Raw genomic sequence first — 22,915 nt, forward strand, 5'->3', positions numbered from 1 at the left:
ATAAAAACAATCCTGGAATTAGGGTATGAAGAAGAACTTTTCCCCCTCAGAGGAGATTCCACTTCAACTGCCTCTCCCCTAACTCCATCCAAAAGAGAGAGGCTTTGCAAACTGGGCAGAGCCTGGAAAGGAGAAGGGCTGTGGGTGTTCCATCTCTAGGACTGTCAGAAAGGGTTCTATACACTGAACGTTAAAAGTCATGTTGCAAATATGCCACCTAAAAAGTCCCTTTAGGGTTCAGAGAGAAAATGTTACACCCAACTCCCCTGAAGGAGAGTAGTTATCACTAAGTAAGGATCCTTGCCTGAGACTTTAACAGTCTTCCTTCCTCAAGAGAGGAAGTCATAGACAATGACTTTTACAGTTACTTAGTGTCCCATCTATAACAGGCTAAGGGCTTCCCTGGTGGCACAGTGGTTGAGAGTCCGCCTGCCGATGCAGGGGACACGGGTTCGTGCCCCGGTCCGGGAAGATCCCACATGCCGTGGAGCGGCTGGGCCCGTGAGCCATGGCCGCTGAGCCTGCGCGTCCGGAGCCTGTGCTCTGCAACGGGAGAGACCACAACAGTGAGAGGCCCACGTGCCGAAATAAATAGATAGATAAATAGATAGATAGATAACTAACTAACACAGGCTAAGATTTTCCCTACTGGAAGTTTTGCTCTTGGAAAGGATACAGTTTTCATCACCCTCAGGGTTTCGGGGTGGCCCTGGCATATTCAACAAAACCAGCTTTGCTTCATGGGACTTGTTAACTATAACCTCATTGAGCTTCACTGCTGTATGCATCCGCCTCACGTTGGAATGGTCCCTGGAAGGGGAGCGTGGTGGGGAAGAAACAGGTGGGTTAAGGCAAAGAGAAAATTAGGTATATTGTCAACTTTAAAAAACTTGAGATTTTAGAGATTTTTTGCTTTAACTATGATTGATGTAATGAACAAATGATTGATTGCCTTATAATATTGATATCATGGTTTTCCCATTCTACATTTGCTTGTTTTATACCAGGAACACAGTACGGACAGGAAGAAAGATGGTTAGCTTGTGTACAGTGTTAACTGGTAGCTGATATGCATAGGCAAACAATAGAAAGATGGCTGGATTTGGGGTGAAATGAAGACTAGATTCTGTCCTGTGTATTCAGGCGGTGCCCCATCTGTGGCACTAACTAGGCTACTATGTTAAGTGATAAGCTTATGAGTAGGAAAACTTACGGACGCATGTTAAGTAGGTCCTGGAATCCTTCCATTGACTTGGCCTTTTGCCCCCGGGATGCCATGTACTTGTCTTTTGTCCAGGTCATGTGCACCTTCTCCTGATAGGTCTCTGTCTCTTCATCCTCATCAGAGCCAATGCTGGTCAATCGTAGCATTGAATTCCGATCTTTTACCAGCTGTGCCTGAGGAAGGCCCAACATAGCTATGACTCTATACCCAATTTTCTCTCATGCTTCATATTTAATTATTTTGAAATGTGGTTATAGTGGAATAACCAATGAAGCAATCAGGAAAGAATCTGTCATGCTGAGAACAATACTATCATCCCTTTCAGGGATAGACTTCACAGGGCCAGGATTAGGTCAGTGCAGCAAAATCTCACCTCTCTGTCCCGCTCTGTTTTGGATAGTCGCATGTGCCGGAGCATCTGGGACCTTTGCTCCATCATCAGGGTGCGCTCGTAAGTATAAGCTGATATGTCACTGTCATGCTGCCATAGATATCACACAGAGTAGGCAATAAGCACAAAAGAGAAAGAACCATATATTTTCATTTCCACTCACTAAATTATACCAGAGAAAGTATCACAATATCAACCTAGGTTTTAGTTTTTGTTCAGTCATTGAGCTACATAAATATAATAATATTGTGGATTGTAGATCAAATCCAGAGCCCTGGGTCTTTTCCACAATCTAACCATGACATGTGTTTCCTTGAAACACAAAATGAAAACCCCAGTCTTATTTTTTTTTAATACTTACAAGTTATTTTTTTAAAAAAGCTATGTGTGATCTTAGCACGAATATATGAACTGAAACTTAATAAAACTGTATTAAGCAGATTAGAATCTAGCAGAAATAGAAGGGCTATGGAACAAACAAACAGGAAAGCAAAAATTAAAAACTACCACTAAATACACATCACATATGCATTGTACTTATCTAGATCAACATATGAGAGTTTTGTTGGAACTAAGGAATTAATCCACATTTGCAGCTGAAGAAATTCCCAAACCAGAAGAGGTTCTAGAATGACAGGGTAGTCTCTCTGATCTCAAACTCAGCTTTCTCACCATCTCCACCACTTCCACCTCTGCCTCAATGCGAAGGTGATACAGGAAGGTGGCCAGGTCCTTCTTCATCTGAATACTGTTGTCTTCTAGTTGGGCTACTGTGAAGATCCGTATGCTGCATTTTCGCCACACCTGAGAAAGTACCACATACACATGGAAAATTAAATGCAAGAAGGCAAAAAGGAGTTATTTCTTAAAACAAATGGCACTTTTGCCTAGAACAATCTTGTACGGTTTCAGGGTATATGTTCCTAGATTCTTACTTGCCATATTATTATTTATTTATTTTACTTACTTGCTATTATTATTGTTAGGGCAAAAGCTTGACCAAGGAACGCATAAAATATAGTTTAAGGGAGTTCTTATTTCATAACAAGAAAAAAACTGGCAAAACGGAAAAGATGGCACATGATACATTAAGAGGGTGCTTTACTCAAATAGCATACTGATGACACTGTGCAGACTATAATATTTACTATTTTAAATTTCAGTCTTACCAAAGGATGAACATATATATGTATAAGATACACACACACCCTCTTAGGTTTCCAGTATTTTGGTCTTTTTCTTTTTTTTTTTTTTTTTGTGGTACGCGGGCCTCTCACTGTTGTGGCCTCTCCCGTTGCGGAGCACAGGCTCTGGACGCGCAGGCTCAGCGGCCATGGCTCACAGGCCCAGCCGCTCCGCGGCATGTGGGATCCTCCTGGACTGGGGCACGAACCCGTGTCCCCTGCATCGGCAGGCGGACTCTCAACCACTGTGCCACCAGGGAAGCCCTAGTCTTTTTCTTTTTTTTTAAAATTCACTTATTAATGTTTTTTTCCAAGGGCTCATATGGAGCTCTATTAATTTGCTGAATTTCCCTTGGAGATAGGTATCAACTACAAAGAAAACTATTTCTTATAAGGTTGAATCTGGAATCATGGAAAGCCAAGAATAATCCCCAAGTCTTCTAAGCCCCAACACTATAGAATGAAAGGAAGACTCTCTGTCTAGTGAACCAGGACAGAAGTTAACGGAGAAAGACTTGTTTTAAAAGGTGTCAAAATACCTTGTGCTGTTTCAGTAGGAATGGTAAGAGCATGAGCATCCCCCCATCATGCACGATCCACCACACATCAATGTTGCCCTCAGAAAACTGCTCCACATTGCTGGGAAAGAAGGAGATGTTTTTAGCCACCAGCAGGGCCAGATGGGCAGCAGTTGTCACTCGAACTGTGCCTAGAGAGAAAACAGAGAGAATCAGGATAAGCAGGATGAACCCTGAGGCTTACCTTGCTTCTTACCATGTCAGCAAAGAAAGGATAATACCCATTGACAGTTCTTGGAGCAAGGTGTCCTATTTACACAGTAGGCTATACCAAATCAAGTAAAAAATTTTGAATAGCTAACAGAATTAGACTGAGAACTATGATTTACATTACTAGGTGTATTCTGATTACTACATTCCTAAGTGGGGGATACGTGAATTGGGGAGATTTTGATGCTGAAGAATAATTCTTCCAATTCCTGTGAAGAATGTCAATGTGGGAGATCACACATGGAAATATGGCAATTTCAGAGATAATTCCTAACGTAAGACTTGGCAAGATAAACAACTGATGGACATTATGTAAGGCTGGAGGGGGTGAATAGAATCAGGTTATTACTACTAGTAGTTATTTAGGTGCCCTTATGAGACTATGCTTCAGCAAGGACACTGTCTCTACTTTAGGAGGCTGGGGGGTGGGGTTAGGGTATATCCTCTATTTGAGCCCTCAGGATAGTATGAGAAATGTTTTGTACCAATAAAAGTCTTCCAAGCTCGAGCATCTTCACTCTGGCGCCAGCCATTTGGCCACCCCATCACCACTGTGTTGTGCTTCATGCCCCCAAGGCCACATGACTGGATGAGGTGGGAAATGCCCTCTCTCAACTTGGCGGCCACCACCAGCTGGGAGAATCCTTTCACCTTCTCTGCCTCCATTAGATGCTTTATGGTCTGAAAGAGAGACAGAATCTCAACACTGAATTACTTCATCCTGGGTCTTTTAACTTCTTACTCCTTCTCCGTATTATATTCCCCTCCCCCCTCCAAACTCTGCATAAGATCGTTATCTTCTACAGAACAATTCAAAAAGTTTAATTTATCCCAATGAAATTTTATTATCCTTTGCGTTTTTCACTTGCTAAGTGCTTACTACGTATGTAGGTAGTTGTCTACATGTACTGATAGTTCCTCTACCTTTTCCTCTCTTCTGCTTTTCTTTCTAACATACCAAACAAATTGAGAATAGGGATCGTCACAAAGTGAATATTCAATATTCCTTCTTAATTGCCCAGGGTGAGTGTGAACATAATCTCCTTCCTTCCTTAGTCCCAGTCTTGCCCTGACTCATATTATTAGAAATTCAATATGACGATTCAGTTTCAGTTTAGAATTATCTCAGGTATGTTTTCTTTTTTGTTTTTGCTATTTCCACATCCCTTTTGATATTTTAATGGTGATTACTTGCGACACTTGTATTTGTTTTACTATTCTTTTATTTATTCAAGCCAGTTTGGAGATAATATTTCATTTAGTCTTACTTCACTCTCTTGGTAGAAAGGTAGAGAGAATAATGGTGTGGAAAATGGATATGATTTTCCCAAAGGCACAGATTAAGTCAGTGGTGTAGCTAGGATAATCGGGGTCTCTTGACTTCCAATACCGTGCTTTTTATTTATTTTTATGATCATTCTGGACTAATGTTTCTTCAGCATTTCTAGTTCTAGGGTTTCAAAGTATTCCAAAATGAAATCCAGTAAAATTTTTGAAATGTAACTGAAATTTCTCTGGGGTGAGTTCTATCATTTGTAATAGAGTGAAATCTACTTTCTTCTTCAGGAAGAACTTTAATATCCCATAAGCAAATCAGAAGTAGCAAAGGAATCTTGGTCATGGTACCACGTAGATTAGGAAAGAGGAAGCAAATGTGCTCATCGCTCCTTGTTGTCACAAGATTGAGAGGAACCATCACCATAGTTCAAGGGGTGATTTATTTACATGACTTCTCTCAGGGCTCAGTCAATGTCTGGAATCTATTTGGAAATGGTGCTTAGCCTTGATAATCTTATAGTTTAGAAATGCTTTTTAAATGGGAAGAATAAATTATTACCTTCTGGTTCATCTTAGTATTTGGGAGAATATGACCATTCAAGTCAGCACTATGAAGGACACCCCCTAGATCACTCAGGAAAGGGATTAATTTAGAAATCTGAGGTCTTATGACTCAACAGCACAAAACCATAAGCTAAATTCCACTAGGTCAATAAGCCTTGACTCTTACCTGCTCAGCAGCTAAAGCTTCACCATAGTTCTCCAGGAAGTTCCCCACGATGACAGAGCCCACAATAGTGAGACCCTTTCCTGCCTTAAGCTGTGAAGCAAAGGTGAGGAGGCGAGGATGCTTGACATGTAGGTCTTCATCTAGTTTCAGCAGTACAAGCAACTGAGGCCTGTAAAGAGGTTGGCGGGGAAGGGGGTGGGATGAGAAAACACTCTGGGTCTGGGGACAGAATGACAAGTCTACCCTTTAATTCAGGAGATCTGTATAAAACACGTACTTTGACAGAAGGAAGAGATTAGAGAAAATGATAAGGTGCGGCTGCACAGTTATTCTGAATTTTCCCAGTATTACCTCAAATTGATCAGTCTTGAAGGAAGAATGAAAATGGTAGAAGTCTAGATCATATAGCACATGAATAAAAGGGAACAGAGGATCAAGAATTTAGAATCAGTCAAAGCATGTCCATTTCATGAACTCCTTGAGCCACATGATTTCCTAATCAACGAAGCACACCTTTCTGTGTGGTAACTCTGTGCCAAACACCACTAAGCTCTGTTGGTTTTTTTTTACCTCCAGTTTTTAGTGTGTGGAGGTCCTTCTTCCAGCCGAAGCAAAGCAAATCGGGCTGCACTGAGGGACAGCCCACGGATACCATCACCCCATTCTTTCTCAGCTCTGGGAGAAAGAGGAGAAAAGAGCAGAGACAGATTTAAACCATAAGAAGTACAACCTCAAAAAACAGTTTACTTTTTCTTTATCTAAAAGTAACATACACACAAGGTAGAACGTTAAAGCTCATATTGAATATTTATGTGATGCTCTCTATTAACATAATGAACCCACAGTAAGCAGATCAACACTACCCTTCACCAACACACTGCACTACACGACAGTTCAGAATAAAGGCTGGAAGGGTCACTTAACTTGTCCTGTGATGTAACTATTCGAAAGCAATAATGTAAAATAGCAATTTGGATTAGGAAATTACTACAGATCCAAAGTTTAAATTATTTCAAAAATAATTGCAGAGAAAGCAAAACTCAGTGTAATCTTCTAGATCAGAGTGTTATTTATTCCTAATTTTGGGACGTTGTTAGTGAAGTCTTAGTTGTTACAAAGTTATTCAGGACTAATTTATTTTCCATTTCAGACACAATTCCTCGCCTGAAGAGATAAGCAAGAATATTTATATTTGTGTTATACTTTGTTTTTATTTAATTTTAATTTTGTACTGGAGTATAGTTGATAACAATGTTGGGTTAGTTTCAGGTGCACAGCAAAGTGATTCAGTTATACATATACGAGTATTTAGCAGAGTTCCCTGTGCTATACGGTAGGTCCTTGTTGGTTATTTTATTTTTTTTGATTTCTGTTGGAGTACAGTTGATTTACAATGTTGTATTAGTCTCTGCTGTATGGCAAAGTATACTTTAATACTATCATTACTATTTCAGTACATCCTTTTAGTTATCTTTTCCCTGATCCATTCATACTTTCTCAACAGGTTCCCTTTATGATCAATGGCTTATGTCCATAAGGTGACTAAGAGAATTAGGGGTACAAAATTTAGGTACAGATGAATGAAGTCTCCTGGATCCCTAATGCAATTTTCACCAGGCTGGCTCTAACCAAACTAGCCAGTTTCGATAGTTTTAGCAGCAATCAGGTTGTATATCCAGACTTACCCCTGGTACTCAATGTACTTGTAGATCATACCAGCTATTACCATAGCTACGATGGCATAATACCAGGAAGAAATAAACATCAGAGCCAGACAGATACTCATTCCCATGAAAGCGAGGGCCCTAGAAAATTAAAAACAAAAAGAATTTTTTAAATGTTTTTCTAAGAAGCTGAAAAAGAAGTCTGTGCCAAAGGTGCTTCTTAAACTGGCGAGAAATTATTATTTTTAAAAATTCCAATATATTGCAGATAGAACTTCTGTAAAATGCAATAAAAAATGAATTACTAGAAAAACTGTTATATGCTTGGATGCTGTGACAATGTCAAATTGCTATAAGGTTTCTAAATGCTTTTTCTCAGTTTTTATAGTTGTCTTATCATGGACTGGCAACAATCAATAGACCTGCACTGAGCCCTGAACCACCCTTAGTGCTGATGTTTCCCATTGCTGGAAAAACATACAAATGAATAGGGATGCTATGAAAGTCATCTGTACTTATGAGGACAATTAATACCTACATGGGAAAGCAAAGATGGGACATGTAGTCAAAATTATCAATAACTCTTTGATCTTTTTTAAAAAAAGTATTTCACGTGAATATGACTAAAAACTTTATGAACATTTATTAACACAACTGCAGAACCCACTGGAAAAAATCACCCATTAGTTTCTTTACTTTACATAAGGAACTTGGAAGAAAATAATGAAATTCTTGTTTTGATCAAATAGGTAGACAACTATGCTTACTGAAGTTGTTTTCTGTACAGAATGAACTTAGTTGTATGACAAATTTCAAAGAACAAATAGAACAGTTGTTAATCTGGAGAAAATTAGGATCTAATTAATGGATGAAAACATACAGTGTAAAGAGAAAGAGAAAAAGTAACAAAAGCAAAATAGTAACACAAAATAAGTTCATAATGAACTTTTAACTAAAGTTAAAGCTAGAAAGAGGATTAGAGGTGTTAAGATCAGTTGAAGATCTAAATTTGTGCCAGATAAAGGTTATATCACTACCCACCACTGGTAAGTGAAACTAGAAAGGGATCAAGGAAAAAGTCAGCAAAGAGGAATGTAGCAACAGGTACATACAGGGCATATTAAAGAACTTCTAGCTGTGACAGAAAATAAATGGAAAGAAATGGGATGGTAGCTAAAAATGTGGTGGCTCCTTTAGGACTGAGGAGACGTGAACACAACAGCAGCAGCTGTAGCAACATTTCATTGAGAGCTTTACTGTGTACCTGCACAGTGTACAGGCACTGTGCTCAGCACTTTACATTATCTCAAAACGACCCTATGAGATAGATAATACTATTAGTCCCATCTTACAAATGAATAAAATGAAATTTTATGTGGTTATGTGCTTTGTTGAAAGTTACAAACTAGGAAATAGCAGAGCTGACACTTGAACTCAGGTCATCTGACTCCATAGCTCATACTCTTTTTTAAAAAAAATTAATCAATTAATTAATTTTGGCTGGGCTGGGTCTTCATTGCAGCACAAAGGCTTCTGTAGTTGCAGCACGTGGGCTCTAGAGCGCATGGGCTCAATAGTTGAGGTGTGTGGGATCTTAGTTCCCCGACCAGGGATCGAACCCAGGCCCCTTGCATTGGGAGAGTGGAGTCTTAATCACTGGACCACCAGGAAGTCTCATCATGCTCTTAACTACTAAATGAAATCACATTAAGGAAGGGAGTCTGAGAATCAAAACTGATGAAAACTGATGCAAATGTGAGGATAAATGGAAAGAAATGAAGCCCAGTGCTTAGCTAAGAGGGAAACAGGCAATCAGATATGCAAAGGGTAGGTTGTTTTAACCTGAAGAACACAGCAGCCTGGAAGTATTTATTTCACAGTTTTGATCTTTATTGTCAAGTGGGTATTATAAGTTATTATAAAACCATATATATAAAAAAAACCACAGTAGGATGGTGGAAGTTCATGTGAGCACTGGAAGTTGAAACAGACAGTAGGAAATGGGTGACCAAGAAAAAATTGTATCGAGAACTCAGAATCTCCTAGCTTTCTAGTTCAATGATGGGTTCTCTCCAAATGTGGGGAAGAAGAAGAAAAAACAGCTGACTTACCAGTGGTAGTAGCGGAACCGGGGTCTCCAATTGGGTGTTCGAAGTAATGTTTGCAAGGCACATGCCAAGTTCACGAAGAGGTAACACATAAGAAAAAACCTGGCAGAATAAAAAAAGTAAGAGGAATGATTATTACTGTAAAATAATTCTTCAAAGGTTACTTTAGATAACTAGAGAGATTTGCTATATTTAATTTAAGCCTTTGTTCTAGGCCACTAGCCTTTAATTAAGACTAGGGTGTAGAGGAACTTAACCTCCACACAAACCTGCTCAACCTCCGAGGTTCTCTCTCAGTGAAAGACACAACCACTCTTTACCCAGTTCTTCTTGGGACAATCCCGGTTTCCTCTTCGCTACTCAACCTTGTTCCAAATTCACTTATCAAGTCCTATGGATTCTACCTATTTACAAATCTCTAAACTTTCCCCCCCTCCTTTCCACCTCTACTTCTATGAGCATAGTTGAGGCCCTCATTTCTTCTTTGTTGGATTAGTGAAATAAGCTTCCAACTGGCACTCCCAGCTCAATTTTGGCCTCCTTCTAACCTCTCTTTTATACTGAATTGATCATTATGAAACAGAAACATGATCATTTTGTTCTCAAAGGATTACCCACTACTTTCAGGTAGAAGTTCCAGGTCCTTTGTGATCTGGCTCTACCTACTTCCCCACTCTGCACCTCTCCAACCCGCAACCTCCCACTCGATCAAAGCCAAACCTTCACTTCTCCAGATGTGCTGCACTATTTCATCTCTCGGTTCCTTCACACACATTCCCTGCCTGGGATCTCTTTCACCCCTTCACTGATTAGCAAATAACCAGCCTTCCTTCAAGATACAAGTGTCACTTCTTCCAGAAAACCTTTCCTGAGTCTCAGTCTTTGGAGCTCATATAGTGCTCAGTGTTCACCTTGACCACAGTGCTCATCACACTAGACAGGGATCACTGGTTTCTTTATCTATCTACCATCAATTCTCTGAGGTTGTGTCTCAGCCATCTTATGCTTATTCTCAGCATACTGCCCAGTGCCAGGTAGGTAGTAAGTCATCAATAAGTCAATAAGTTGAATGACTAGAGTAAAAGCTACAATCAGTTGATAACGAATCAGAAATGAAGGCAAAGAACTTTTGAAGTTATACAGGTAGAAAGAAACCATGACAACTTATGAAGTTAGCCTTACATGAAAAGTCTCAGGAATATTTATTATTTAGGTGAAGTTACACCTATACTTGGTTCTCTCTGTTATCACTACTGTTACATGCCTGATGGAAATCAACATGTATTATACATCACATAAGCAAGAGTAAGTGAAAAGAATAACTGGCTCTTACATGGAAAGAATTGGGGCCACAAGATCCAGGGAGGCAATAAGGATTCCCAGCTCTGCAATGGCTGCAGTTAGAAGTAAAGCCCAGGTAGGTTCCCCATTTGCTTTGCTGTGACCAAACACCTGTACATAGAAGGGAAATATCAGACACAGGAGTGTGGGGAGGGTTTGAGTCAATGCTCTCTGATTCCTCTATGCTATGGTTTCATAGCTCTGAAAAATAATAGTATTACAACTGTAGTAGCTTTTAAATGCCTTTACCCCACTCACATGTAAACTCATACTAGAGATTTAGAGGGTCTTGTGCTAAAAGCCCACGTCTTCATATTATATGATCCAGTAATTCCTAAGCCTTATGAAGATCACACTGTTTCTTGTAAAACCTGAGAAAACAGGAAGAGGGCATAGGACAGGGTCACTCACCCTCAGAAAGGGTATGATGTTATCCTTGGCTATAGCCTGTAGCAGCCTCGGTGCACCTGTGAGACTCTGAAGTCCAGCCCCACACGTGGAGAAGAAGGAGCCAATAACAATCACCCATGGGGACGGCCAAGATAAGGTACCCACCACGAGATTACCTTTCACAGCATCCCCAAACCTGGGAGAGAAATCAGAGTGAGGAAACTTGACCTGGAAATAACTTAAGATGAAAAAACTAGACTGACATTCCCCCAATTTTTTCTATTTATAATTTTTAGAGAATCAAAATTGAGATAGACATGAATAATAATAAATGTAAAGGTACGTAGATCTGATCAAAAGGCACTAGTAGCCTATATTAAGAAAAAAAATAACCTGTAGGGCCAGAAAATAAGCTAAGCTTTAATTAAAGCTTTCCCCCTCAAATTATCAAAATATCTACTCTGCAGGAAAACTGTAAAGGTATAGAAAAATACAAAAAAATCAGGGAGGAAATCCATAATCATAACATAACTGCTAACATTCAGCATACCTTGCATATTTAAGTGTTTACTATGTTTTTAAAAACATAGATGAGACCACACTGCACTTATACTTCTGTATTCTTTTTAAACTTATAAGCAATTTCCTATGTCATGAAAAACTCATGAATAAACATTTTTACACGTTTCTTTACATTATCATAATTTACATTATCCATTCCTCCAGTGTTGATTTTCTACTATAGAAAATACTGTGATTGACATCTTTATGCACATATCCACATTCACATTCCAAATTTTTTTTCCTTATGGTAGATTCCTAAGAGGGAATAACTGCAACAAAAGGGATCAACATCGTTAAATATTTCAAAGCACTACCAAAGTGCTTTCCAGAAAGGGTATACTGGATTTATTCCCACTAGAAGTAGATGAAGGTTCATGTCTTATGGCACATACCTATTTCACACCAGCTCTGAGTATTAAAATTTTAAGTCACTGCTAACTTGATGGGTAAAACATGGCATCTCATTGTTTAATTATTTACGGTTTTAATGATTTTTTACAATGTATCACACACACAAAAGAAATGTGCAAAAACTAAATGCATATTTCAATAAATTTTCACAAAGCAAACATCCACGTAAACATCCAGTCAAGAAACAGAACACACTGCCAGCACCCAAAATCCTCTCTTATGCCCACTCAACAGCTCTTTCTCCCTCCCCACTTTCCTAATTTTTAATGCTATATAGTTTTACCTGTTTTTAAACTTTAAATAAATGAAACAGTATATATGTTTTGTGTTTGGTTTCTTTGATTCAACATTGTGAAATTTTTCCTTTTTTTTCTTTTGGTACATAGCTGTGGTTCATTAATTTTTGCTGCTGTATAGTTTTCCATCACATGAATACGTAATTTATTCATTCTACTGCTGATGGACATTTGGACTATTTCCAGATTTTGCCTCATAAGAACAATTCCACTGAAAGAATCCTTGTGCACACTTCTTAATGCACACATGCATGCATGTGTGTTGGATATACCTAGCAGTGGAATTGCTGGTTCATCAGGTATGCATATGTTCAACTTTAGGAGATAATGTCCAACAGTTTTCTGAAGTGGTATTCTAATTTACACTTTCTATAATTTTTATATTATAATTTACCAAAGCTCTATAAACCCATTTTCAATCACAATCATACAGAAATAATAAACTGTGTTACTTATTTCTTTTTGTTAACAATATTTATATAGCATCTATTAGAGTTCTTGTCCTCAAAGAATTCAATCTAGTATAGGGGACAGAAATATGAAATCAAGTAGCTGCAATACAGTATTTTAATTGCAATAATACAATATGTTCAGTAGAGTGGCTGAACAAAGGGAGGAGCGGTTATCTGTTGCGTGAGTTTGGGAAAGCTTCACAGGATAAAGGACACTTAGTCTAGTCTTAGAGGATGAATATAAGTCTGCCAGGTGGGAGTAACCCATTCTAAGCAAATAACATTGCACCCACAAATACGTGGCTGGATGGAGAGTTGAAACAACAATATTTAACTCTGTGTTATGGCTGGAGCTTAGGGAGTTTTTGATGGAACGGTGGGAGATGAGATCAGAAAGAGGTAGAGAGGGCAAGACCAAAGTAGTGGGCATTAAAGGGGCTTTGGCAGGCTCTGAGCAGGAAGGTTCTATGATCAAATTTTGTGTTTTAGAAAAATAGTTCTGGTGACAGTGTAGAAGAAAGATTAGAAGGTAGTAAAACTGAAAGGGAGAGTATTACAATAATCTAGGCAAAAGATCCTGAAGGCCTGTACAGAGTGATGGGATAAAAATAGTGGAAAGAATGAGATTAAGATGAAGGGTGAAATTTATAGGGCTTAGAAACCAACTGGATGAGGGAATTGATGGAAGAAGTCTAGGATGACACCTAGGTTTCTGTTTTGAGAAAGGGATGAATGGTAAGCCTATTAACTCCTCAAGATGGGGAAAAAGGGAAGAGATATAGCAGGTTTTGGAGGAAGAGTTTTCTAGAAATCTCTTGAAAAACATTTTCTTTTTGTATTCACAGATGAAAGGAAAAACAGCAGCCTTCATGAAGGAAATGAAGAAAGTAAGTTTCAAGATTTTATTTAGAATGCCAATCAGACACACTTATGTCTCATAGAGGAGATGTTAGAAACAATTGAGTTTTAAATTTTTATTTTTTATTATTTGTCCTCCTTTACTGTTAGTTTTCCAACAGCTCTCTTTACTGTACAGAAAAGTCCTCATTATTCAGACAAATTCACTGCTTTATGAAGTCCTATATCCACTGCATCTTATACAACAACATACTGGCCCTTATTATACAGCTCCTTTTTGGGGACCTATATACATGTATTTTCTAATTGTTAGTTGTGATATATATCTCAGGTGGGTTTTGAGTTTATAACTGTCTTGGGGCTGTATGGGATGATCAGACATAATGGAAGATAGACACACGATTGTTACAAAGAAATCAACTACTCACTTGTCTCTGAGAACAACGCCTTCAATACATGCACCGAAAAGGACAACATTGCTTAAATCTATGATATTGAGAGTCAAGGAAACTGATGTTCACCTTCTAAGATGCACATAAACACTCAGGAAACTTCTATCAGTAAAATGAGTGGCTAAATTCACTTATCTCATAAATTCTTTCTTGAGTTTTAGAGATGAGGTGGGTAGATTATCTGATGTGAAGTGAGGTGGTAAAAAGCAGATATCTTTATTACCAGGATAAAAATACTGATCACCCTTGTTCTATGGCTGTTCCTATGACTAAGACTCAGACTGGATCCATCAAAAGGATACAGACAAAGGAGGTAGTCAGGATGGCGAGGATAGTGCCAATGGGAATAGACTTTTGAGCATCTTTCAGATCTCCAGATCTGTTTGATCCAGCCATGATACCTTTAGAAAAGGAAAAAAGAACAAGTTAACTTCTTCAGTTCCTGGACACTTTTGATATTCACATTGCTATCAAAGACTACAGGCAAATCTGGGAATCCTGAGAATATAGTTTTGTGTAAGAAAAATCACTCCCTGGGTCTGATTGTTTGTAAAATAGGCAACAGCCCATCTGCTTACCTGTGACAGAGGGAAAGAAGATCCCCACCAGAAGAGTGAAAGAGGTGGTAATGTCAACAAGGACATACTCATGGTTTAAGCTGCCTAAGACATCAGATGATTTGGCTGAGGGCTTTTCAATAATCTCTCCCTTTGGTATATAATTACTCCAAAGATTCTCTGCAGTGGGAAAAAAGGGTATATAAGCAGCAGCACTATGGAAAGGACATAATTAGATAATGTTCTAGCCAACAACATTCTAAGTCAGATTCATCATTTATATAGCTTTTAAGGGTATGTTTGCTTCTACATGAGCACAGATATACAGATATATGCACATATATATCATATAACAAAGCACACATAAATAAAAACCTAATGCCTTTTCTCATCTGGTTCAAATGTAATTTGACAAAATACTTTGGTACACACAAATGCAGTTAAGTTTACCAATGCAAATTAGTAAAAGTTAAGCGAACTAAAGCTGAATGCCTTATAAAACTTATTTTTTTTAAAACAATTAGGCATCAATGCTATTTTGAACACCTTAGTGTAAACTTGCTTACGTGCAAAGAAATTTGTGGGCCAAACAGTTAAAATAGAAGTTACTTACAGAGAATTTCAAAAATTTAGATGAGTTAGGAAAACAAACACACGTGGATATGATGACATTAAAATAATTCTAGGGCCTCCCTGGTGGCGCAGTGGTTGGGAGTCCGCCTGCCGATGCAGGGGATGCGGGTTCGTGCCCCGGTCTGGGAGGATCCCATGTGCCGCGGAGCGGCTGGGCCGGTGAGCCATGGCCGCTGGGCCTGTGCGTCCGGAGCCTGTGCTCCGCGGCGGGAGAGGCCACAGCAGTGAGAGGCCCGCGTACAGCAAAAAAAAAAAAAAAAAAAAAAAAAAAAAAAATAATTCTAGCTGTCACTGTGGGAAAAACATTGGCAATTTTATAATAACACAGAGAATACTTTATTATCTTAAGTTAAAAAGTCATTTGCTCAGCTCTGCATTCAAGAGCAGTAAATTTTAGCAGACAACACTGCAAGGGAGTCCTGAAAAAGGATAAAATCACTAACAGAAAAGCAGAAAGATGTTGAATTAAGAGCTGTGTGCTGAACTTAAGAAGGGAAGTGGCACCGTGGCAGTATTGATGGACAATAGATGAGTCTAAGATGGCAAAGTCTCGGGACTTCCCTGGAGGTCCAGTGGTTAAGTCTCCGTGCTTCCAACGCAGCGGGTGTTGACGCCTGGTTGGGGAACTAAGATCCCACAAGCCGCGTGGCATGACCAAAAAATAAAAATAAAGGCTCAACAAGATGGCAAAGCCCTCCTCAGAGGAAAATTTTAAAAATGTGTCCCCAAACCTCCCAACTCACCTGTAATGACACCACTAGCCAATCCAGGGATGCCCTGGATTGAAGTGACATTATTGTGAACAAAGTATTCATCACAGGTGGCATTGAAAAACTGACTTGAATTACAGAAGAAGCTCCATAACTTTGACGGTACTGTCATGTTGTTAATTTCCTTGGTCTTCGAGCAAATATCAATGTGCCTTGACGAAAGGGTGCGGTTGCCCAGCATGCAGACCCTAAATGAAAACAAACAGGGAGGAGAAAGATGAAGCAAGGGGAAAAAAGTATTTTAAAAAAGAAAATAGGTTAGAAACAGGTTAGTATATAGGTTTGCTCAGGAAAAAAAAAAAAATCTCATCTCTGAGAGTTTTTACTGTCATAGATGGTTAAAGAACTAATATTGACTAGCTCTGTGAATGGTGTCTTACATTTTCTGCCAGTGTAATCCTTACAGCGATCTCACAAAATATGTACTAGTATTTCTACATCGTGGATGGAGGAGCTAAAGTTTAGGGAGAAAAAGGAGTCTGCCCGAGGTCATACAGGTGGTAGGTAGTAGTGACAGAATTCAAATAGAAGAACTGTCTGAAGATGATGTGCTGAGTCATCTTCCAGAATTTTTAGGTTATTAACCAACTGTTAGGTCTTAAAAGAATCTTAGAGTCCATTTGTTCTTCTTCCATACATACACACACACACACACACACACACACACACACACACACAAATCCACCCCTTTCTTTTTGGCCTAAGAAAAAGCCTTATGTTCATAACAACTCCCTTGAAAATGTTATGCTAAAGGTCAGAGCTTCTGGCTACTGTTTCAAGGAAGACAGCTTGGCTAGAATTAGGCCATCCGTCTATGACCTAATAAAAAACTGTTTTTGAACTTAAGCCTAGACCCAGTAGGGGTGACGGTAGTTAAGGATAATACAAATACAAACTGCTGATTTTATTTTTTTCATTAACCCAGAGATATAAATATGAATAAAGGAATAATACATCCACAGTTAAAATTACCTCTCAGGAGGAAAAAAGCAACTTTTCAAATCTGCAAAATGATAGCATACATACGCAATAAGCCATGTACCTATTACTCAGCTTCAAAAACTCTCAACATTTTCCAGTACTGTTTCATGCATTCCTCTAGGTTTTTTGGCTTGTTCTGCTGAAATATTTTAACGAAAATACCACACATCATGAACTTTTGCCCACCAAAAAAGAAGAAAAGCATCAAAGGAGAACTTGAGGCAAAATGGAATTTCCCAAGTTAAGATTTAGGCAGAATGTAGCCTTCAGTACTTTTATGACTCAAGTGGGTCTTCAGTTGCTTGGCAGCCCCTAGACAAGCAGACTGAAAATTTATGATGGAATCTAGTACCGACATCATTTAGCATAGCAGAAGAAACACTGAACTGGGAATCAGGAAATCAAAGGGTCCATTTTCTTGCTCTGACAATTATAAACTTTGAGGCAGGTCATTTAACCTCTATGGACCTGTTTTTTCATCTTCAAAAATCTATTTTTCTGTAATCAGGTTAAATCAACATAAGACTGATGAGTTTGATCCCTGAGTGATCAGGATGACTCTTCAAAGACAGTCACTGTAATAAGGTGACAAACAACACTCAGTGCCGTCTAGTCCCTATGCCACTAGTCAAATGGAAAACAGGTGAGCCTGTGAGTCACGCATCTGTACAAATCCATTGCTACTTCAAAAAATATACCTTAAGGTACCTGTACTACTTATGGTATGTAATATAATATATATATAGAAAGATATATATGCAAAAGATGTGACATTTATTTCCCTTTATTTTATGACTAGAAAGTCCATTACTGTACTAACAGCAAAACAAAAAATTTAATTATAAATATTTAGGTAGGAATCTAGGTTTCCTTGATCTCTTGATTCTTCATCAATAAAAGGAATGTAACCTTTAAATACGTTTAAAGGTTGCTGGCAAAACTACGCTGTTTGAAAAGGCCCTTATGAATAGTTCAGATATGCATAATCATTATCAGGAGGTTTTGAAAAATCCACTATCTATATCCAAATGACGGCCACGGCTGCCAGTTGTACACTTGGGACACAAGGAAGAGGATCAACACAACACAAGTTGCTGACAGGCTTCCCGCACAGATGCTAACTGGGCTTATCCAAGAGCGAAATCTCAGAGAAACTGTGAAATTCTGACTTGAAATGATCACATCACCAGATACTGTTAATGACTACCAAATAATGATGGCTAGTCAGAGAGACACGTACGGGAAGTGTGGAGGGGCAAAAGAAGACTTGATGGCTCCAGCATAGATGGCCAAGATGGACACAATGACACAGGCCAGAAAGAGTGAGGCAAACTTGTTCACATAGCGTACACCGATGAATACCACCAATACCATGAGGACCAAGAAGGCTGTGCCATAGACACGCATGTTATTTAGCATGGCTGCTGACTCCTTGAGTGCATCGTCACTATGAAAGATGGCAGCTTGGGGGACAATATATACCTGTTAGGCAAAAGAAGTAGAAAATAAGGTCATTTCAAAATAATCAAATAAAAGGGCTGTTGTAGTTTGCATTTGCTTTCATGAAGGAAAGCAAAACTGAGACAGAAAATGACTGGAGACATAGCCTAATTCATATTTCGATCTAAAATGCCTACAGAAATGGGACATCATGGATTTTTTTTTAAAGTCTACATGCCAGGGCTTCCCTGGTGGTGCAGTGGTTGAGAATCCGCTTGTTAATGCAGGGGACATGAGTTCAAGCCCTGGTCTGGGAAGATCCCAAATGCCGCGGAGCAACTAAGCCCGTGCGCCACAACTACTGAGCCTGCACTCTAGAGCCCAGGAGCCCCAACTACTGAGCTCACGTGGCACAACTACTGAAGCCCGCGTGCCCAGAGCCCGTGCTCCGCAACAAGAGAAGCCACCACGATGAGAAGCCCGCGCACTGCAACGAAGACCCAACGCAGCCAAAAATTTAAAAATAAATAAATAAATAAATAAATAAAATAAAGTCTATGTGCCATTCTGAATACTTACACTCCCAAATGGAAAAACAAGGAATGTGTTAATAATTTAAAGTGTTATGCAAAATAATTGTAATGATTATCCTGAGTCCTACTTCTGCTATCATTACTTTAAATAGTAAGCAATATATCCTAGTGAATAAATGAAAAACATTTTGTTTCATTGGGATAAAGACATCAAAAGAGATAAACTTTCTTTTACTTTTCCCCCACTAGCCCAAGTCTTGCCTCTGAGACTAACTTTTTGGTTGAGGTGGCAGGGTGCTGGTGATTGGGTGGAGGGGAAGGAGTAGGCAGGAAAAAGATACCCTCAACCTTTCTTACTCATATTCACAGTAGGAGGTCAATAACAGGTTAGCAGTCAATCACTTGATTGATTCCTGTAGCTGATTTCTCAGAAGCTTTGATATCCAACGGCAAAATAAATCCAAATCTATATCTTTTCTATACTTTAGACCACAATTAAGTCATTACTCACCAGAAAAATTTCAATGGCACCAAGGATATACATGGCTGCTGCAAATGTGGTACCAAGATAAAAGCAGAGGCCAACAGCCCCACCAAACTCTGGGCCCAGTGCTCTGGAAATCATGAAGTATGAGCCCCCAGCTAAAAGGCAAAACAGAAGGTGAACAGGATAAAAAAAGTATGTAAGTAACAGGAATGTAAACAAGTCGTAAAAAAGGATAAATGTTTCAGGCTTTTTGAAAACCCTGAATATGATAAAAAGTAGATTTCCTGGTAGGGAGTAAAAGATGAAACCTACATACTGCACATCTAATGTTCCACATAAATCAGCACAATTTGTCAGTATTACTTAGAAAAATATCAGAGGATATTTACTACAGGCATGAGATAGATGAATAAAATATATATTCTAACTAAAAGAAGCTAAGAATGCAGTAGAAATCACAGATTCTAGCTTAAAACATACAGAGATTTTTAAAAGAAGGTATTCTGAAGTCTAATAGTGTTAGTGCCTGTGGCCACTACCTAAATAGTATTCTGTTCCTTGGAAGTTTGCACCTCTGGCTTTATAGCAGAAATACAGTAATCAATGACAATCCCTGAAATCCAGCCTTAGCTACTGACCTGGCACCACTCCATTAGTGGCAATGGCACTCATGGAGATAGCAGTCAACATTGTCTGTGAAGAAAAAGGAGAAGACTGTTACTGTATAAAGACGACATTTCTGTACTACTTTCCCATCTGTGGACCTCAGAGCACTTATCGAATATTGAATTCTACCTACTTTTATGGAGGGAGTTGCCTGTCATACCAAATGGTATGCAAATGAGGTGTGCTTCAACTCGCTACACTGGTCACACTACTGGTATCGTGAGTCCTCTGCTAAAACGCTCCTACATCGTAATCAGTAGGTCAGGTGCTATTAAGAACCACTGATCTCACCCTGGTCTCCTAGTTAAAAACTTGATAAACAGATTGGACACTGACTAAAGACTGGCTACAATAACAAGAATAGTATTCAGTAAGAAGGGGAACCACTGAAGACTTCTGAGATCATGAGAACTGTATTTTAAAAACATTACCTGATAGCAGCAGAGTACAGAATGGACTGAAGATAGGAAGTAGATGGAGGCAGAGTGACTTGTTAGTAGGCTATTGTGGTAGTTCAGTGAGAGGTAAGGACTGCAGTGGTAGAAGGGGGAATATAAAGACAGCGTTGAACAAAAGAGATTGCAGAGGGAGACCTGACTGGCCTTGATAGCTGATGAGATATGAGAGGCAATCAAGGAGCCAAATACGGCCCTGAAGTTTCAAGACTAAGAAACAGGGGGAAAAATGGTGTTATCATTAAGTTATTAATGATATGGACTATGTCCACTTACCCTGCTTTACATGGCACTCAGCTGCGCACAGGGAGTGTATAATGGTTATAGTAATAAAAGAGGTCCGTAGACGGCTTAATAATAAAAATTTTATAATAATCTATCAACTTACAATAAAATTGAGAGATGTGGCTGGGATACACAGATAAGAGGAGTTTAAATTAAAGGAAGACCAGAACGTTCTCAGTATAATGGAGAGAAGAACTGGAAAGAACACCCCAATTTCTGGGGAAGAGATAACGGATGAGACTACAAAACAAAACGAATACCTCTTACCCCCAAACAACAACCAGCTTTGTTTATTGGTACCACACTGCAGTAGCACATCACATTTTCTAACATATTTTCTGTCACAACACTAGTGTTATCGAGTTCAAATGGTTTGTATTCTGAATTTTTTGAAGTCAGGGACTGTATCTTCTACTTCCTACAGAAGTCTTTCCTTGTAATTTTGAGTACACCATATTACAGATATAAGCAGTGAATAACTGACACTAAATAACTGAAAATCCTTTAGATTTTAGTATCAAAATAATCTCCCCTGTTGAGATCATGAGTCTTTCCCCAGTACGTATTCTTTCTTTTATGCCCAGATAGGTTAAGCATGATACTCTTGAGCTCTTGCAATGTTCCAGGTGATCTTCAGGGGCCAACTCAGGACTTACACAGCAGCAGCAGATAAGGACAATTGCAAAGGCCTGCAGAACTCCAGCTGTGCCCACCACCCATGTAAGGCGTAGAAACAGGATCACTCCAAAAATATTTTGTAGACATGGGAGGTAAACACCCATGAAAGTACCCATTTGGGGGGTCTGGAAAGAAAGATGTTGACAAAAGAAAAAAATCATGTAGTCATCTAGAAGAGATGATTCATCCTTTTACTTTTATATAAAAACTTGTACCCTATCATTTTAATTGCAAAGCAGAGATGATATGTTTAAGCAGTATTTTTAAATAGGCACATATAAAATCTCCATCTTAACAAATGTTTATCACCATACTTTTTATTATTCCTAGAGATATACATTTTAACTTTACATAGCTCTCCACATATATTTACATAAGCACCTGATCACAAACTTTTAAGTGCATCCCCAACAATTTAAAATTTTCTATTCTTCAGGCCAATAGCTTTTTCTTTAAAAAAAAAAAAAAAGGGGGCTTCCCTGGTGGCGCAGTGGTTGGGAGTCCACCTGCCGATGCAGGGGACACGGGTTCGTGCCCCGGTCGGGGAAGATCCCACATGCCGCGGAGCGGCTGGGCCGGTGAGCCATGGCCGCTGAGCCTGCACGTCCGGAGCCTGTGCTCCGCAATGGGAGAGGCCACGGCAGTGAGAGGCCCGCGTACCGCAAAAAAAAAAAAAAAAAAAAAAAAAAAAAGGATAATGATTTGATGGAATTCCTTCAGAATTTGGCATAAATCTTTCATAGTAGTTGGTAAACATAGTTGATAAAATACATCTGAGGGTCGTTTTACTCCTGAACAACCAGAAAGCTTACTTGTAATGTTCTTCCATATTTTCATGTTGAGAAAAACTGATATTTGGTCTTTGAAAAACCCAACAGCTTCACAACAGAAAGATGGCATCAGTAGATGGGCGTGGACCCTTTTCTTCTGAAGTGCTATTCCCTCTCCCCGGAATGCCTGTCTCCCAGCTACTAATTACACAGCTCACTCCCTCAGGCGCCTGGCATATACCAAGCGTTCAATAGTTCTTGAGCACTGAGTGATGCCCTGGACATTTCCTCCTTTCTTATATATGGGGCTCTTTTTATTTGTCCTTGTTATTCCAAGGCCTCACCTTGGTGGGCTTCTTTTTCCCTTCAGTGATGTTCTCTGCCTCTTCATGTTCCTTTGCTCCTTGCGTCAGGTTAGTGTAATTGGCCAAGCGGCTGAGGAGAGAAGACACCTTTGGTCTGGTGTCCATTTCTTCCTATAGAGCCAGAAATAAGAAAGAAAGAAATATTGAAGAACACTGGGAATAA

The 22,915-nt window shown here is 39.1% G+C and overlaps 1 protein-coding gene across 2 annotated transcripts in view; it reads right to left on the reverse strand.

The window, feature by feature from the left end:
* SLC12A6 (solute carrier family 12 member 6) overlaps nt 1–22,915 on the reverse strand; it is an 88,045-nt gene that overhangs the window by 3,605 nt on the left and 61,525 nt on the right. For both annotated transcript variants that reach the window (XM_082618130.1, XM_082618131.1), the window contains exons 4-24: nt 22,732–22,863; nt 21,596–21,742; nt 20,172–20,226; nt 19,558–19,688; nt 18,314–18,555; nt 16,066–16,280; nt 14,711–14,869; nt 14,435–14,533; nt 14,109–14,166; nt 11,121–11,295; nt 10,702–10,820; nt 9,372–9,470; nt 7,282–7,401; nt 6,167–6,271; nt 5,597–5,765; nt 4,074–4,269; nt 3,340–3,509; nt 2,289–2,420; nt 1,599–1,706; nt 1,214–1,398; nt 677–810 (exon numbers count right to left, since the gene is read on the reverse strand). In XM_082618130.1, coding sequence (XP_082474256.1) covers nt 677–810; nt 1,214–1,398; nt 1,599–1,706; nt 2,289–2,420; nt 3,340–3,509; nt 4,074–4,269; nt 5,597–5,765; nt 6,167–6,271; nt 7,282–7,401; nt 9,372–9,470; nt 10,702–10,820; nt 11,121–11,295; nt 14,109–14,166; nt 14,435–14,533; nt 14,711–14,869; nt 16,066–16,280; nt 18,314–18,555; nt 19,558–19,688; nt 20,172–20,226; nt 21,596–21,742; nt 22,732–22,863 — 2,950 coding nt within the window. The remainder of the gene's footprint in view (nt 1–676; nt 811–1,213; nt 1,399–1,598; nt 1,707–2,288; nt 2,421–3,339; nt 3,510–4,073; nt 4,270–5,596; nt 5,766–6,166; nt 6,272–7,281; nt 7,402–9,371; nt 9,471–10,701; nt 10,821–11,120; nt 11,296–14,108; nt 14,167–14,434; nt 14,534–14,710; nt 14,870–16,065; nt 16,281–18,313; nt 18,556–19,557; nt 19,689–20,171; nt 20,227–21,595; nt 21,743–22,731; nt 22,864–22,915) is intronic.

This window comes from Mesoplodon mirus (assembly GCF_964341445.2).
Source record: "Mesoplodon mirus genome assembly, chromosome: 4".
In the NCBI taxonomy this organism is placed as follows: Eukaryota; Metazoa; Chordata; class Mammalia; order Artiodactyla; family Ziphiidae; genus Mesoplodon; species Mesoplodon mirus.